Raw genomic sequence first — 17,332 nt, forward strand, 5'->3', positions numbered from 1 at the left:
ATCAACAGGATAGTGGATATGTTTCAGACCACTGCCCCCCCTCGCCATCTCCCGAACGGGGTCCCTGGATCTTTTTTGAAATAGCACATTTCAACCACCGCACGAAGCAGCAGCCGACACGCTACCTCAATACGTAGCTATGGCAGAGACTGAGACTTCCGAATGCAGTAGTCCAGCAATCCCATAGAGAAGTATTAAAGGGGTACTCCGCAGCTCAGCGTTTGGAGCAAACTGTTCCTAACTGCTAGAGCCAGCGCCGGTAGCTTGTGATGGCATAGCCCCTCCCCCCTTCAGGACATCACGCCCCGCCCCCTCAATGAAAGTCTATAGGAGGGGGCGTGACAGCTGTCACGCCCCCTCCCATAGACTTGCATTGAGGGGGCGGGTGTGATGTCATGAGGGGGTAGGGCTACGATGTCACAAGCTCCCGGCGCCGGCACCATAGTTCGGAACAGTTTATTCCAAATGCTGCGATGTGGAGTACCCCTTTAAGGGGGAGTGCCAGCCGTTGCATTGTGCGGTGGTCGACCACGCCCCCTTTCCACAAACTGCTGGGGCCCCATACGGGAGATCCTTTGTATAAGGTATACATTTTTTTTTTTTTTTTCGAAGTATCCTTTAAGAAAACCTGTGGCTGGACATTTCTACTATTGTATGCTGCTTGACTGGGCCATGCTCTGGGCCGTCTGTGCACTATAGCAAGTATGAGAGGGAAAGAGCTGGACTTTAGATTTTTCTGTCCATTTTGAGCATGCTCTGACAGGGGCAGGCAGTCAGGGTGGAAGTTTCACAGCTGCTGGGGAGCTATGGTATTTCAACATGAGAAGCCCTAGTTTGGAGAACCCAGGTTGCCACCATTGTTGAATGTGTCCTAACACCAAATCCAACTAAGCAAATAGCCTTAAAGGGGTACTCGACTGGAAAACATTTTCTTTCATATCAACTGGTGCCAGAAAGTTACAAAAATTTGTAAATTACTTTGATTAAAAACATCTTAATCCTTCCAGTACTTATCAGCTGATGTATACTACACAGGAAGTTCTTTTCTTTTTGAATTTCCTTTCTGTCTGACAACAAGTGATCTCTGCTGACACCTCTGTCCAGAGCAGGAGAGGTTTGCTATGGGGATTTGCTCTTACTCTGGACAGTTCCTAAAATGGACAGAGGTGTCAGCAGAGAGCACTGTGGTCAGGAAGAAAGGAAATTCAAAAAGAAGAGAACTTCCTCTGTAGAATATAGCAGCTGATAAGTACTGGAAGGATTAAGATATTTTTATAGAAGTAATTTACAAATCTGTTTAACTTTCTGTCCCCAGTTGATTTAAAAGAAAATGTTAGCCCTTTAAAAGGAGTAGTCTGGTGTGTAAATAAAAAAAATAATAATATAAAAATAATAAATGATTACTTGATGGACACCCCGGCTCTCCGAATAAATGAGTAGTGTTGACTACGGCATGAAGCTGGGCTGAACCGCCCCCTCTATGAATCTCTATGAGAGAGACAAAAATACCCGAATGATGTATCTTTGGCTCTCCCATAAAAAAAATGCATGGAAGGGGCCAGCAGTCGGACCCTCCACGATCTGACACTTATCCCCTATCTTGTGGATAGGTGATACATTTTTTTTTTAGACTGGATAACTTCTTTAAAGTGTATGTCATGAAAAAAGATAAAACTTGGCATGCCACAAGTTTTTATCGGTCAGGGTCTTAGTGTTCAGACCCTGAATGAACAGTCAAACCAAATAGGTCCCTATTAGCTCAACATACAAGACCATGTTGAAAATGTGGTTTAGAGCCACGAAAAACATGCACTTCTCTGGGCTCTGTCTAGCGTTGGTCGGGGTCTGTACAGTCACCAAATGACCGATCAAACATTTCTATTCGTAAAGGCGTCTATTTTAAAATAAAAATGTATTTCTCTCTATGCACTCACAAGCCTCTAACCTAAAAGAAATACTTAAAAGAGTACCTCTCATGATCTTGTTAAAACTTTATAACCCTTCCAGTTCACTGCCCCATCATGATAAACCACCCCTTGCCTTTATTTTTGTTATTTGTTAGTTTCCTACCTTGATATTGCTCTGTATTTTCTGCTCAGTCAGATTCACAGACTGGGAAGGGGCGTTCCCCAGCAGGCGTGACATCATCTGAAGCCATCCAGGGGAGAACTTCCTCCCTCACTCTGCTACATACAGCCCAGAGCAGTTCAGTGTGAGATGAGCTATGATTGGCTAAGGCTGTACATCAACGACCCATTGATGTCAATGAGAATTGTGTAATACTTTAATTCTCCTGTGGTGGCACTGCATGAAAAATGAAAACGTGCTGCCAGTTTGTATCCCTAGAACAATTGTCCAAACTGTGGCCCTCCAGATGTTGCAAAACTTTAACTCCCAGCATGCCCGGACAGCCAACGGCTGTCCGGGCATGCTGGGAGTTGAAGTTTTGCAACATCTGGAGGGCCACAGTTTGAGACCACTGCTTAAGATTACTGCGGGTCCCAACAGTAAGCATGTGAACAGTCTAAGGGACCAGTTGTCCAAAGTGAATACAGTCGTTTTATTGGTTGAACCATGAGAGAGTTTAGAAAATTCTTTATGCCAGCTTTGCGTAACTGCAGAAAACACACATGAAAAATCTGCAAAAAGAAATAAATAACAACAAAAAAGAAATTATTATCGCTCCCACAGAGGTTGCTATCAAGTTTTCCCCAATAACAGGATAGCATCTCAATGATCGTGGGACAGGGATGCATGACTGCAAAAGATGTCAGTCTAGAATAAGGTGCGACTTGGACTCATGGGCCGACATACATTACAGTATGATCCAGATGTAATAGGGTGTTGAATGCCAGATAAGTGTGTGACCGGATGAACGCGTACAAGAGGATCTTATTTATGGCAGGGGGTATTATGCTACGGCCAGGATGAAAGGCGAGCCCGCTATGAACGTGATAGCCATGCGATACCCAATTAGCAGTATTGCAGGTTTAGACAGTAAGTAGCAGTTTAGGTATCTCCTTTAATTTGCCTCTCGGTTACATTACTATTCCGACCGTGTTGACTTCATGTAATTGAAGATCGCTTAGGAGAGAGATACAGTAAGCAGACAATGTCCGACTTATAAATTAAAGAGAAAATCAATATTCTGCCCCCTCCCCCCCTCCCCCCCTGTTCTCACCATTTGCAGATATGAGAACAAAATTACAAAAATAACACAAAATAAAAAAAGGTAAAGAGACTGATACCTTGTACATAGCTAGTCCTGCTCTCAGCTGAGAAGTGGAGACAATTGTATCCAGTCTAGACAATGCTCTGTGAGCTAAACATCCTGGACTGCAGACTGATACATTGTACATAGCTAGTCCTGCTCTCAGCTGAGAAGTGGAGACAATTGTATCCAGTCTAGACAATGCTCTGTGAGCTAAACATCCTGGACTCCAGACTGATACATTGTACATAGCTAGTCCTGCTCTCAGCTGAGAAGTGGAGACAATTGTATCCAGTCTAGACAATGCTCTGTGAGCTAAACATCCTGGACTCCAGACTGATACATAGTACATAACTAGTCCTGCTCTCAGCTGAGAAGTGGAGACAATTGTATCCAGTCTAGACAATGCTCTGTGAGCTAAACATCCTGGACTCCAGACAGATACATTGTACATAGCTAGTCCTGCTCTCAGCTGAGAAGTGGAGACAATTGTATCCAGTCTAGACAATGCTCTGTGAGCTAAACATCCTGGACCCCAGACTGATACATTGTACATAGCTAGTCCTGCTCTCAGCTGAGAAGTGGAGACAATTGTATCCAGTCTAGACAATGCTCTGTGAGCTAAACAGCCTGGACTCCAGACTGATACATTATACATAGCTAGTCCTGCTCTCAGCTGAGAAGTGGAGACAATTGTATCCAGTCTAGACAATGCTCTGTGAGCTAAACATCCTGGACTCCAGACTGATACATTGTACATAGCTAGTCCTGCTCTCAGCTGAGAAGTGGAGACAATTGTATCCAGTCTAGACAATGCTCTGTGAGCTAAACAGCCTGAACTCCAGACTGATACATTGTACATAGCTAGTCCTGCTCTCAGCTGAGAAGTGGAGACAATTGTATCCGGTCTAGACAATGCTCTGTGAGTTAAACATCCTGGACTCCAGAACTGACACATTGTACATAGCTAGTCCTGCTCTCAGCTGAGAAGTGGAGACAATTGTATCCAGTGTAGACAATGCTCTGTGAGCTAAACATCCTGGACTCCAGACTGATACATTGTACATAGCTAGTCCTGCTCTCAGCTGAGAAGTGGAGACAATTGTATCCAGTATAGACAATGCTCTGTGAGCTAAACATCCTGGACTCCACACTGATACATTGTACATAGCTAGTCCTGCTCTCAGCTGAGAAGTGGAGACAATTGTATCCAGTCTAGACATTGCTCTGTGAGCTAAACAGCCTGGACTCCAGACTGATACATTGTACATAGCTAGTCCTGCTCTCAGCTGAGAAGTGGAGACAATTGTATCCGGTCTAGACAATGCTCTGTGAGCTAAACATCCTGGACTCCAGAACTGACACATTGTACATAGCTAGTCCTGCTCTCAGCTGAGAAGTGGAGACAATTGTATCCAGTGTAGACAATGCTCTGTGAGCTAAACATCCTGGACTCCAGACTGATACATTGTACATAGCTAGTCCTGCTCTCAGCTGAGAAGTGGAGACAATTGTATCCAGTCTAGACAATGCTCTGTGAGCTAAACATCTCAAGACTCATTCTTGAGATCAGTTGGGGTCTGGACACACACCATGAATGATCAAACCTTTTTAATGTGTCTATAAAAAAAAAAAATACCTGTTTTTATATTGTACAGACAGTGCACATTTATGTCAACTTTATTTTGTGGGTACTTAGCTACAAATTTTTTATTTTTTTTTTAAATAAGATAGATAGATAAATAAATTAAAAATAATAATAAAATATTAGTGTATTGTAATAAACCAAATGCTGTAAGAGACAGTGATGTATTGTGAAGTGACATATTGTAAGAGCTGCTCTGGCCACTGACCCCGTCCCATGGAATTCCACGCCATGCTGCACTCACACAATAATGGACACTATAGGTGTCTCGGCTCTTTGATGGCTTCCTTCAGGTAACTAGATCTTATTCAGGCTTCTCGCTACCCCAAATAGGTTTGAAATGCGGAGAATTTTTTTTTCTGCCATTTTATAGCCGGAGGTCAAACATCACATGAGTGGTTTACAATAAACAGGCCTTTACCGAGCCTAATAAAGCCAATGACCCAAAGACAAAGGAGGCCGCCTTGTGCCTGAAGCAGTGTCATAAAAGGACCCGTCTAACCATATGTATGTGGTCCCTCATCGGCATGCAGGATATTCAACGGGCATTATTTAGTAGAATTAACTCCAGTTTTGAGTTGACTTTCACTAGAAAGATTTTATGATGTGTATATACAGTATATAGATTATATTCATACATACCGTATATACTCGAGTATAAGCCGACCCGAATATAAGCAGAGACCCCTAATTTCAACCAAAAAACCCAGGAAAAGTTATTGACTCGACTATAAGCCTAGGGTGGGAAATACATCATCACCGCCTGTTAATCCCTTCATCAGTGGTCTTCAACATCTGCGGACCTCCAGATGTTGCAAAACTACAACTCCCAGCATGCCCGGACAGCCGATGGCTGTCCGGGCATGCTGGGAGTTGTAGTTTTGAAACCTTTGGAGGTACGCAGGTAGAAGACCACTGCGGCCTTCATCATCATCCAGACCCCCCTTTAGATTTCTACTCACCTTCCCTTCGTTGGGAAGGAAGGGTGAGCTGGTCTGGGCCATCTATGCTGCAGGGAGAGGGTTAGTCGTTCCAGGCTGTCCATATTCACCTGGATGCCCTCTTCTCCGCTCCAGGCCGGCCCCGGACTAGTGATGTTGCCTTGACGACGACGCGCAGGGACCTCACAGACCAGCTCACCCTTCCTTCCCACCGAGGGGAGGCGAGTAGAAAACTAAAGGGGGGGTCTGGATGATGACGAAGGCCGCAGTGGTCTACAACCTGCGGACCTACAGATGTTTCAAAACTACAACTCCCAGCATGCCGATGGCTGTCCGGGCATGCTGGGAGATGTAGTTTTGCAACATCTGGAGGTCCGCAGGTTGAAGACCACTGAGAAGGGATCGACAGGCGGAGAGTTCACTCGAGTATAAGTCGAGGGGGGCGTTTTCAGCATAAAAAATCGTGCTGAAAAACTAGGCTTATACTCGAGTATATATGGTATATATTATGGTATTTATCGCCATTCTGAACTAAACTGGATGTGGTAAATCTCTACAAAGTATGGTATTTACTATTACATACTACACACTCCAAAAGTAATCTACAAAATACAGGTCACCTTTCTTAATCTAAATTAAGATACTTCTAGTGGCTGTATATTTAGCGATCAGCCAAAACAGCAACCAGCAAGATGTGCCCCCTGCAGGACTACAAAAAAGGACTCCTGGACTGGAGTACATGAATACTGAGTAAGTCTGGTTCACATCACGTTTTCTCCCATACGGGAGCGATACGGCAGGGAGAGCTAAAACCTTGCGCACCCGTATGTAATTCATTTCAATGAGCCGGCCGGAGTGAAACGTTCAGTCCGGTCGGCTCATTTTTCCGCCGTATGCGCTTTTTCAACCCGGACCTAAAACTGTGGTCAACTACGGTTTTAGGTCCGGTTGTAAAAGCGCATACGGCGCAAAAATGAGCCGACCGGACCAAGCGTTTCACTCCGGCCGGCTCATTGAAGTGAATTACATACGGAAGCGCATACGAAAGCATATGGGAGCGTGAGGTTTTAGCGCTCCCCTGTTGTATGCGCTCCCGTATGAGAGAAAACGTGATGTGAACCAGACCTTATATGGGTTTTAGGTAACAATCTCTTACATTTGACTTGGAAGAAAGAAAATGGGCAAGAGTAAGGACCTGTAAAAAGCCAATCTGCAATGTCAAGATTTCTGGGACAAAACATCTCGAAAACTGTTGGTTTGGTGGGGTGTCCCTAGTATACAGAGGTTAGTGCCTATTAAAAAATTCTATACGGAAAGTCAACAGGTGACCGTAGACCGGGTCATGGGGCTCAAGGCTCATTGATGTGTATGGATGCAGGCTAGCTGGTCAGAACTGATCCCACAGAATCACAGCTTAAAAAGGTACTCCGCAGCATAGCTTTTGGAAAAACTGTTCCGAACGCTGGAGGCAGGAGCTCATAATGTCATAGCCCCGTCCCTCATGACATCCCATAGACTTGCATTGAGGGGGTGGGGTGTGACGTCATGAGGGGGCGAGACTATGACGTCACGAGCTCCCGGCTCCAGCGTTCGGAACAGCTCAATGCTGAGCAGCGGAGTACCCCTTTAATGTGAATGGGGCCCTGCCGACCACTCAGAACACTAATGCAGCTGTTTGTGCAGACTGTCTTAGTTCCGGTTGCCAAATGGGGCCCGGTTCTTGGTGAACCATATGCCTTAGAGTTTAAATATCTTTGGGAGCGTCTTTTACCATTGAAAACCATTTAAAGAGGTAGTATAGGGTAAAACATTAATATATGAGGCCGTAAATATATGACTGAGGCACATAAGGGCATCAGCCACAAGAATTGCTCACGGTAGTACCAGGGCACTATAACATCCATAGAAGTGAGGCAGTGTCCGTATTGCATCTCATTCACTTAAAGAGTACCTGTCATGATCTTGTTACATTATATAATCCTCCCAGTTCACTGCCCCCATCATGATAAACCACCCCCTGTCTTTATTTTAGTTATTTTTTAGTTTTCTACCTTGATATCGCTCTGTATTTTCTGCTCAGTCTCCGTCAGATTCACACACTGGGAAGGGGCGTTCCCCAGCAAGCGTGACATCATCTGAAGCCATACAGGGGAGAACTTTCTCCCTCACTCTGCTACACACCGCCCAGATTTTGGGCTTCTGCCAGGCCAGCAGGAGTCCAAAGTCTGTGGAAGAGATGGCGGGAAATGTGCTCTGGACAAGTAGGGAGACACCTAGTGGCAGCTTTTTTAAACGCAAAACATAGAAAACTTCATTTTTTTTTTTTTTAAACAAAGTATATTAGAAAGATTTTTTATTTACCATAAGGAGTGCAATAGCACAATCTAGTTTTATCGAGAGTGCCCATTTAAATGGACTGAGTTGCATTATAAGGCAAAGTCCTGTTGGCACAGACTTTACTGCATTGGGTACTGTAATGAAGGGACGTGGTGCTCGCTTCACTGTTTCTTCAATCTGCTGATCACTGTGGTTCCCTATTTGCAGCAGCTCTCTGCTCTGACTTATTATTGGGGGCTTATAAGCAGAGGAATCCCTCTACGGTGACCAAATACTCTACTAAGCGTGCGTTCACACGCCCGTCTGTCCCCGTTTTTGTTCCGATGTTGCTGCTTGTAAACAGATTACAAACGGTTGTAAAATAATCCCATTGATATCAATGGGATTTTTTTTTCAATCCTTACCCATTCGTTTGCACTTGTCTGCGCTCATTTCCGTTCTTTTTTTACAAGAGAAAACACGGTGCATGCAGTATTTTTTCTCCCGTCAAAAAAAACAGAAGAAAAAACGGATACAGTAAATTTAACATTGAAGTCTATGGAAAACAGATGAGCCTTTAAAGGGGTACTCCGCCCCTAGACATCTTATCCCCTATCCAAAGGATAGGGGATAAGATGTCAGATCGCCGCGGGCCCGCTGCTGGGGACCCCTGGGATCGCCGCTGCGGTACCCCGCTCTCATTACAGCACAGAGCGAGTAATGACGGGCGATACGGGGGACGAAGCAGCATGACGTCATGGCTCCGCCCCTCGTGACATCACGGCCCGTCCCCTTAATGCAAGTCTATGGGACTCTACATAGACTTGTATTGAAAGGGGCGGGCCATGATGTCACGAGGGGCGGAGCCGTGACGTAACAATGCTCCGGCCCCTGTACTGCCTGTCATTATGCGCAGAGCGAACTTGCTCTGGGCTATAATGAGAGCGCAGTGTAGCAATGGGCATCCCAGGGGTCCCCAGCAGTGGGACCGTGGCGATCTGACTTCTTATCCCCTATCCTTCGGATAGGGGATAAGATGTCTAGGGGCGGAGTACCCCTTTAAGGTCATCCGTTTGCATCCGTTTTTTCAATCCGTTTTTTGATCAGTTAATAAACATGCTCAGAAGTAGGAACGGAACAATAATGGATCCAAACGTATAACATCCGTTTGCATCTGTTATTGTCTGTTTTGTTTTTATTAAGTCCGTTTTTTTTTTTTTGACGGGAGAAGAACGGGACGGGTCTAGATGGCCGTGTGAACGCAGCCTAAGGTATATGCATAGGGACTGTGACAACCCTTAATGCACATTATCTACTACTAAGTGACACACTTGCATTCCTATCAGCAATGTAAATAAGACGCATGCTGGAACCTGCCAGAGCTGTCCGTAAACCATGTAAGAAGAAAATAAAAAAAAACAAATGAAGCCATTATCCTATAAACAAAACAATTACTGAGTCTTTGAAAGCCTGTAATATCCTGACAAAGTGAGTGGAGAAGAGGAAAGCCACAATAAGTCATGGCAGGCGGGCAGGTTAGCAACCTCAATGAAAGGGCTAAATGACTTGAGACGGACTTGAGTCAGCCGGTGTCATGACCCTGTGTAGGACACTTCTGAGGATTCCTGGACCCTACACAGACAAGCAATTCACTGTGTAACGCCTGCCGCATCCCATAATGACCTGATGATTACAAGCAGAAAGGTATTTAGGAAAGAATTAGTTCAAAAGGAAGAACTTAGTAAAACTGTCAGTAAAGTGACGATAAAGGAGACGCGGCTCCGGGCCCCCAGATCCTGAGGACCGTGTTGTAAGGAGGACATGTTTACTCTACTGAGAGGGTATGCAAGGAACGTGTCAGGGAAACAAAGAAAATACAGGGATAGAAAGCCACAGAAAGCCGACTCCATTGTCCACAGAAAGCCGACTCCATTGAATAAAAACTAGGGATCGACCGATTATCGGTTTGGCCGATATTCACTATTTTGGGCGTTATCGGCAATTACCTTGCCCATAATCAGATAATGCCCCGCCCACCGCGCCGCACCACCCACACCACCCCCCCACCCCCACCGCACCGCACCTCCCACCGCACAGCCCCATTGCCTCCCCCATCCCCGGTTTTATAATTACCTGTCCACGGGGTCCACGCTACTTCTGGCTCCTGCTGCGTCCTGTGTTACGCTGCTCAATGACGAGTGACGTCCTCAACGCTACGTCATCGTCAGTGCGCACAGTGACAGCTCAGGAGGACACCACCGGAGCCAGATGTAGCGCGGACCCCGGGAACATGTAATTATAAAACCGGATATGGGGGGAGGCAATGGGGCCAGGGCGGTGCGGCACGGGGGGGGGGGGGGGGGGAAGGTCAGTCGCGGTGACAGGCAGGGGGAGAGAAGCGGGTGGCGGCGGTCTCTGGCACCGCAAAAGCCGCTGCAGTTCATTGATTTAAAGCGCCCGCTTTAAATCAATGATCTGCAGTAGTGTCGTGGGGGGGGGGGGGGGGGGGGGAATGGGGATAAATAGTGGATAACTTATACCGGAATATCGGTTTAAGTTATTGGCTATCGGCCCTAACCTCCACAGATTATCGGTATCGGCCCTAAAAAAATCGATATCGGTCGATCCCTAATAAAAACTGCAACTGCTTTACTTTTCCTATGCACTAATGGTCCTAAGTCTAATGGATCTAACCCCAAAATTACTACAAAATTTTTATTTTTTTTTATTCATTCATCTTTCGATAAAAAAAAAAAACAACATTAAAGGGGTACTCCGCTGCCCCAGCATTCGGAACATTTTGTTCCGAACACAGGGTGGGGGGTTGGAGTGGCGGTGTCATGACATCATGGCCACGCCCCCTCAATGCAAGTCTTGCATAGACTTGCATTGTGGGTGTGTGGTGTGACATAACAAGGGGGCGTGGCCGTGACATGACGACCGCCGCTGCCCGCACCCAGGGTTCTAAACGAATGCAGGGTGCTGCACACAGATCGTGGGGGTTCGAGCAGCGGGACCCCTGCGATCAGACATCTTATCCACCGCTTCTCTGGAATGCTATCCCTCAATCCTTCAGACTCAACAACAACATCCATAGTTTCAAACGTGGCCTGAAAACACATCTCTTCAGACAGGCCTATAACATTCTCTAATTGGCCTCAACATATCCTCAACATATCCTCAACATATCCTCAACATATCCCCAAAATATCCTCAACATATCCCCAACATATCCCCAACATATCCCCAACATATCCCCAACATATCCCCAACATATCCCCAACATATCCCCAACATATCCCCAACATATCCTCAATATATCCTCAACATATCCTAAATATATCCCCAAAATATCCCCAAAATATCCTCAACATATCCTCACACCTCTTGTTTGAATAGTTATTGTGTCATATTATGTCTGATACTTGTCTTTGTTTGTACCCCATAATTGTAAGCGCTGCAGAATCTGTAGGCGCTATATAAATAAAATTATTATTATTATTATCCCCTATCCTTTGCATAGGGAATAAGATGTCTAGGGGAGGATTACCCCTTTAACTTTTTTACTTCATCCATCTTTCACATTACCACTAGGTGAGTTATGTGATGCGTTAACTTCAACCACCATGGTTGTTGTAACGATGCTAGATGTGGATCCTCTAACCTTTGTGGCAGATGACGCGGGCCGTATCGGGAAGCAGAGTCTGAGGTGCCGCTGGTCTTCATCAGAGCCCGCCGAACGGCAGGATGGGCTTGCTGGTGCAGGCGACACCCAGGTCGCTACCACCGATACGACTCGACCACACATGTAGCTGGGCAAAGACGTGGTACAGAAGGATGAGACAGAGGCGTAGTCGGACTTAGCAGAAGGTCAAGGAAGGCGGCAAAGATGCGTAGTCAAATAACGTAGCGGAAAGGTCAATATACACGGGCAAGGCAACAGACAGTAAGGTACGCTTAATCTCAGGCTAGGGGCACTGAAGATCCAGCAGGGAAGAGTGGCAGGTGCAGGAACTTATAGAATAGCCTCAGGTGTAACACATAATTATGGGCGTAGTGGCCCTTTAAATTTCAGAGCTCCAGCGCGTGCGCCCTAGGAGAGGGGACACGCACAGGAGCTGAGAAACAGAGGAGGAGGCACAGAGGAGCGTAGTAAGTGACGGGCTGGGATTCGCATGCGGGCGCGTCCCGCGATGTGAATCCCAGTCCAGCCGGCAGCAGGGGAGAGAGGGACAATGTGCTCGCGGACAGTGTGTGTGGCCGGAGCGCATGGTGTTACAGTTGTCACTTATGGTATGATAGCTGTGCTTGTAGATGGGGTCACCAGTGTAATGTTGGGGTCACAACATGGTTAATAGAGACACTAGCACCTTGGTTCAACCTCCTGGAGAAAGCAGAACGTGTCTCTCGAAATCTGCCTCTGTTGTGTTTCTGGGGTCTCAAGAGCCTCACTTGTTTCCTTTAATCACAGAATTAAAGTGGTTTTCTGGTGAAAACTATCTTATCACCTACCCACAGGATTAGGGATAACTAGCTGATTGCAGTTGGGGGGGACCCCCAGCAATCTTAAAGGGGTCCTCCACTGAAAAAACTTTTTTTTCCTAAATCAACTGGTGCTAGAAACTTAAACAGATTTGTAAATTACTTCTATTAAAAAATCTTAATCCTTCCAGTATTTATCAGCTGCTGTATGATCCACAGAAAGTTTTTTTCTTTTTGAATTTCCTTTCTGTCTGACCACAGTGCTCTCTGCCGACACCTCTGTCAACGTCAGGAACTGTCCAAAGCAGGATAGGTTTTCTAGGGGGATTTGCTCCTAATCTGGACAGTTCCTGACATGGACAGAGGTGTCAGCAGAGAGCACTGTGGTCAGACAGAAAATAAATGAAAAAAGAAAATAACTTCTTGTGGAGCATACAGCCGCTGATAAGTACTGGAAGGATTAAGATCTTTTAACAGAAGTAATTTACAAATCTGTTTAACTTTCTGGCCCCAGTTGATTTAAAAACATTTTTTCCCAGTGGAGTACCCCTTTAAGAACAGGACCCCAGCTCTCAGTGCAGAGTCTGTGCTGTGCTCTTTTCAATTATTTAGGAGGGCCGAATAAACCAGAGTACACTACTCCAGCACTCTCATTTTGGGGTGGTCCCAGCAACCCCCCCATACACCAACCGCCATCCCACTTTCGCGCAATAGGGGGATAAGATAGTTTTCACTTGACAACCCCTTTAAAGTTGTGACATACAAATAAATCATGTGATGTATGTGTGAAAATGCAAAAAAATTTCAGTAACGCGCGACACAATAATAAATGGGACGGATTTCACAAAAATCGGAAAGCAGACAATATAAAAAATGAAAACCAACTCTATTAAATTTTCCCCACTGTATACAACCTGCAAGCTGGGCTCGACTGACAGCTCTTCCCCCCCTGATACGCCCCATACACATTGAGATAAGACAACAGTGTATGTGTTCCCCTGGGGGTGGTTTACCTACTAATAATAAAAGGATAGGGCATGATGAATTCTAACAAGCTCAGCTCTTCTCTGTCCATGATGGGAATTGTAGTTTTGCAATAGCTGGAGGACTGCCTAATGTATATGGTCAGCCCATAGCTCCTGTAAACTTGTACATGTGAGCAAGTGTATTCTGCAGAGATCACGTTCTGCAACTTTACAAATTACATTATACTAGTTAAAGGGGTATTACAGCCATAGACCTCTTATCCCCTATCTTCTATGCCGGGCTGCTGCTCCAGTCTCGCAAACCTCTGTGTTTCTGGGACTGGAGGCGTGGCGTCACGCCCTCTCCATTCATGTCTATGGGAGGGGTGTGTGACGGCCGTCACGCCCCCTCCCATAGACATGAATGGAGGGGGCGTGGCATCACGAGGGGGTGTGGCGTGATGTCATGTCTCCAGTCTCGGAAACACAGTCATGCCCCCTCCCATAGACATGAATGGAGGGGGCGTGGCGTCACGTGACATCACGCCTCCAGTCCCAGAAACACAGAGGTTTGCGAGACTGGAGCAGCAGCCCGGCATAGAGGATAGGGGATAAGAGGTCTATGGCAGTAATACCCCTTTAACTAGTATAATGTAATTTGTAAAGTTGCAGAACGTGATTTCTGCAGTATACATTTGCTCACATGTGGTCAGTATGGCCTGAATTTTCCATCTGACATCACATCTTATTGCCTTCAGATCTGCACATACATAGATGTTTATACGGATTCTGGATGATGGTGTTACATGATTTTATCACAGGGCTGCTTGATGGGTACAAGTTTACAGGAGCTATGGGCTGACCATATACATTGGGCTGACCATATACATTAGGCAGCCCTCCAGCTATTGCAAAACCCCGGAGGGGGTCCAAAATGAATAAAAAGCAATTAAAAAGTCCGATCAATACAAACATGGTACCGCTAAAAACTTCAGATTACGGCGCAAAAAATTAGCCCTCATACCGCCCCGTACTCAGAAAAATAAAAAAGTTATAGGGGTCAGAATATGACAATTTTAAAAGGTATACATTTTCCTGCATGTAGTTATGATTTTTTCTAGAAGTGCGACAAAATCAAACCTATATAAGTAGGGTATCATTTTAATCGTATGGACCTACAGAATAATGATAAGGTGTATTTTTTTACCAAAAAATTTACTGCGTAGAAACGGAAGACCCCAAAAGTTACAAAATTGTGTTTTTTCTTCAATTTTGTCACATAATAATTAATTTTTTTTCCTGTTTCGCCATAGATTTTTCGATAAAAAGACCGATGTCATTACAAAGTAGAATTGGTGGTGCAAAAAATAAGCCATCGTATGGATTTTTTAGGTGCAAAATTGAAAGGGTTATGATTTCTAAAAGGTAAGGAGGAAAAAAGGAAAGTGCAAAAACGGAAATAAGCTCAGTCCTTAAGGGGTTAATGGCTCCAACACAAGGTTAAACAATATAGTGTCTTAGTACAGGCTAAACAGGCTCTCTGAGATGCTGTATATAGGGAGACAGTATCTCCTAGAACCACTAAAGCTTGCTGGGTAATATGGCCATTGAGGATTACCCGGGTCCTGTTGGGTAATCTGATCACCCCTCCAAAAAATAAAAATAAAAAACACCCAGAAATTTTAAATCCCCAGCCAGTGCAGATATTCATGGACTTACCCATCATTGGAACACGTCAGAAACTCTTCTTTTATTTTTGGATGCCAACATCCCCCGTTGAGCATAGCTGTATGTCCCTAAAGAAATAAATGAAGAAGAAGATGTAACAAATCAAGAAATAACTTAAAATAGTCACAAAAGAAAAAAAAAAAATATCTAATTCTCTGTTGTTTGCATTCTGCATTTCAATTTCAAACCATTTTAATACCTCTGTTTGCTGTCAGCAAAAATAAATAAATAAATAAAACTAACATTCTTGGTTCCATCCAGAGGGTGGAAATAAGGCTGCGTTCACTCGGCCGTCTAGACCCGTCCCATTCTTCTCCCGTAAAAAATATATTATAAAAAAAAAAAAAAGAAAGGACAATAACGGATGCAAACGGATGTTATCCATTTGTATCCGTTTGGATACGTTATTGTTCAGCTAATAATAGAAAAAAAAATTTTTTTGTTCTGAGCATGCTCAGAAGTAAAAATGGATCAAAAAACGGATTGAAAAAACCGATGACATTAAAGGCTCATCCGTTTTCCATGGACTTCAATGTTAAATTTACTGTATCCGTTTTTTTCTTCCGCTTTCTTCATTTTCTTTTTGGCCTGGCAGAGGTCCAAAATCTGGAAATGCAGTCTGGGGTGCTGAGGGGGGGAGCGGGGCGGGTGCAGCCTTATCCAATCATAACTCATCTCACACTGAACTGCCCTGGACTGTGTGTATCAGAGTGAGGGAGGAAGTTCTCCCCTGTATGGCTTCAGATGATGTCACACCTGCTGGGGAACGCCCCTTCCCAGTCTGTGAATCTGACTGAGACTGAGCAGAAAATACAGAGCAATATCAAGGAAAAAACTAAAAAATAATAAAAAATAAAGGCAGGGGGTGGTTTATCATGATGGGGCAGTGAACTGTGGGGATTATAACATTTAACAAGGTCATGAGAGGTACTCTTTAACAATCAGAGATCTTGCCAAACGTTTCATTATGTAGGATGGGGAATGTAACACTAAAGTAGAACTCCGGCAAAAATAAACATGGATAGGGAATAAGTAGCTGATCGTGGGGAGGTCTGGAATTGGAACCGGCACCGGTCTACTGGTACAGGACACATGCTCCTTCACTGCTAGCCAGGGTTCTGTGTCGGAGATCACGGGGGTCCCAGCGGTCGCACATCCCCCCCTTCCCAATCAGCTACTGATCCCCTATGCTCTGGGTACTCCGCTGCTCGGCGTTTGGAACAAACTGTTTTGAACGCTGAAGCCGGCGCCGGGAGCTTGTGATGTCATAGCCCCAACTCCTCATGACGTCATGCCCCGCCCCCTCAATGCAAGTCTATGCAAGGGGTTGTTAAAAACGCTGAGCAGTAGAGTACCCCTTTAAGGTTGTACCCACAGATCTAGCTTTAGAAACTCAGAAGCTGTGTATAGAAATGTGGCTGACCATGTTATACAGACGTCTGTGTGTTATAAACAGGGGGCTCCAGAGGCGGGGACCTCGTTTATGACGTTCATATGACCTAGATGCCATCTGAGGCCATTTTGATTGCTAATGTCTACCCATGAACCATTATTCCAACACTGATCGTTATCACTTCCTATTACACAGAAGTGTTCTCCAACCTGCGGCTTTCCAGAACTACAACTCCCAGCACATCCAGGTGATCTGCGTCTCTCCATCTGTTGCAGAACTACAACATCCAGCATGCCATCACACTCCGCAACACCTGGAGAGCCACAGGGGTCATAGAACATGATGTTTCCACCCCCCCCTAAAGAAGCCTTCAGTAATCCTTGTAGAGCCCACAGGTTTGTATGAGATAAATGAATGAGGGCCCCACATTCTTCCTCGCACTCTGTATTCATAATCTATCACAAGGATCAGCATGCAAAGGGGCCTTGGCAATGTTCCCTTTCCTTACTTACTATTTCCATTGCTGCCTGTCCACTTTTTCTTTTCCCGCTAGGATTCGGGGATAGGAGCTCTCGGGCTGCGGCAGACAAAACAACTCTAATGTTTTTCCATTGGCCTCGAAATACTTCAACTTGTCGTAACACTAACAAA

General features: G+C 45.1%; 1 protein-coding gene across 3 annotated transcripts in view; it reads right to left on the bottom strand.

The window, feature by feature from the left end:
• Nucleotides 1–17,332, bottom strand: part of WDR70 (WD repeat domain 70) — a 292,771-nt gene that overhangs the window by 207,488 nt on the left and 67,951 nt on the right. For all 3 annotated transcript variants that reach the window (XM_056546328.1, XM_056546336.1, XM_056546343.1), the window contains exon 9: nucleotides 15,280–15,356. In XM_056546328.1, the coding sequence (XP_056402303.1) occupies nucleotides 15,280–15,356 (77 nt within the window). The remainder of the gene's footprint in view (nucleotides 1–15,279; nucleotides 15,357–17,332) is intronic.

The sequence above is a fragment of the Hyla sarda genome, chromosome 1, assembly GCF_029499605.1.
Source record: "Hyla sarda isolate aHylSar1 chromosome 1, aHylSar1.hap1, whole genome shotgun sequence".
NCBI lineage: Eukaryota > Metazoa > Chordata > Amphibia > Anura > Hylidae > Hyla > Hyla sarda.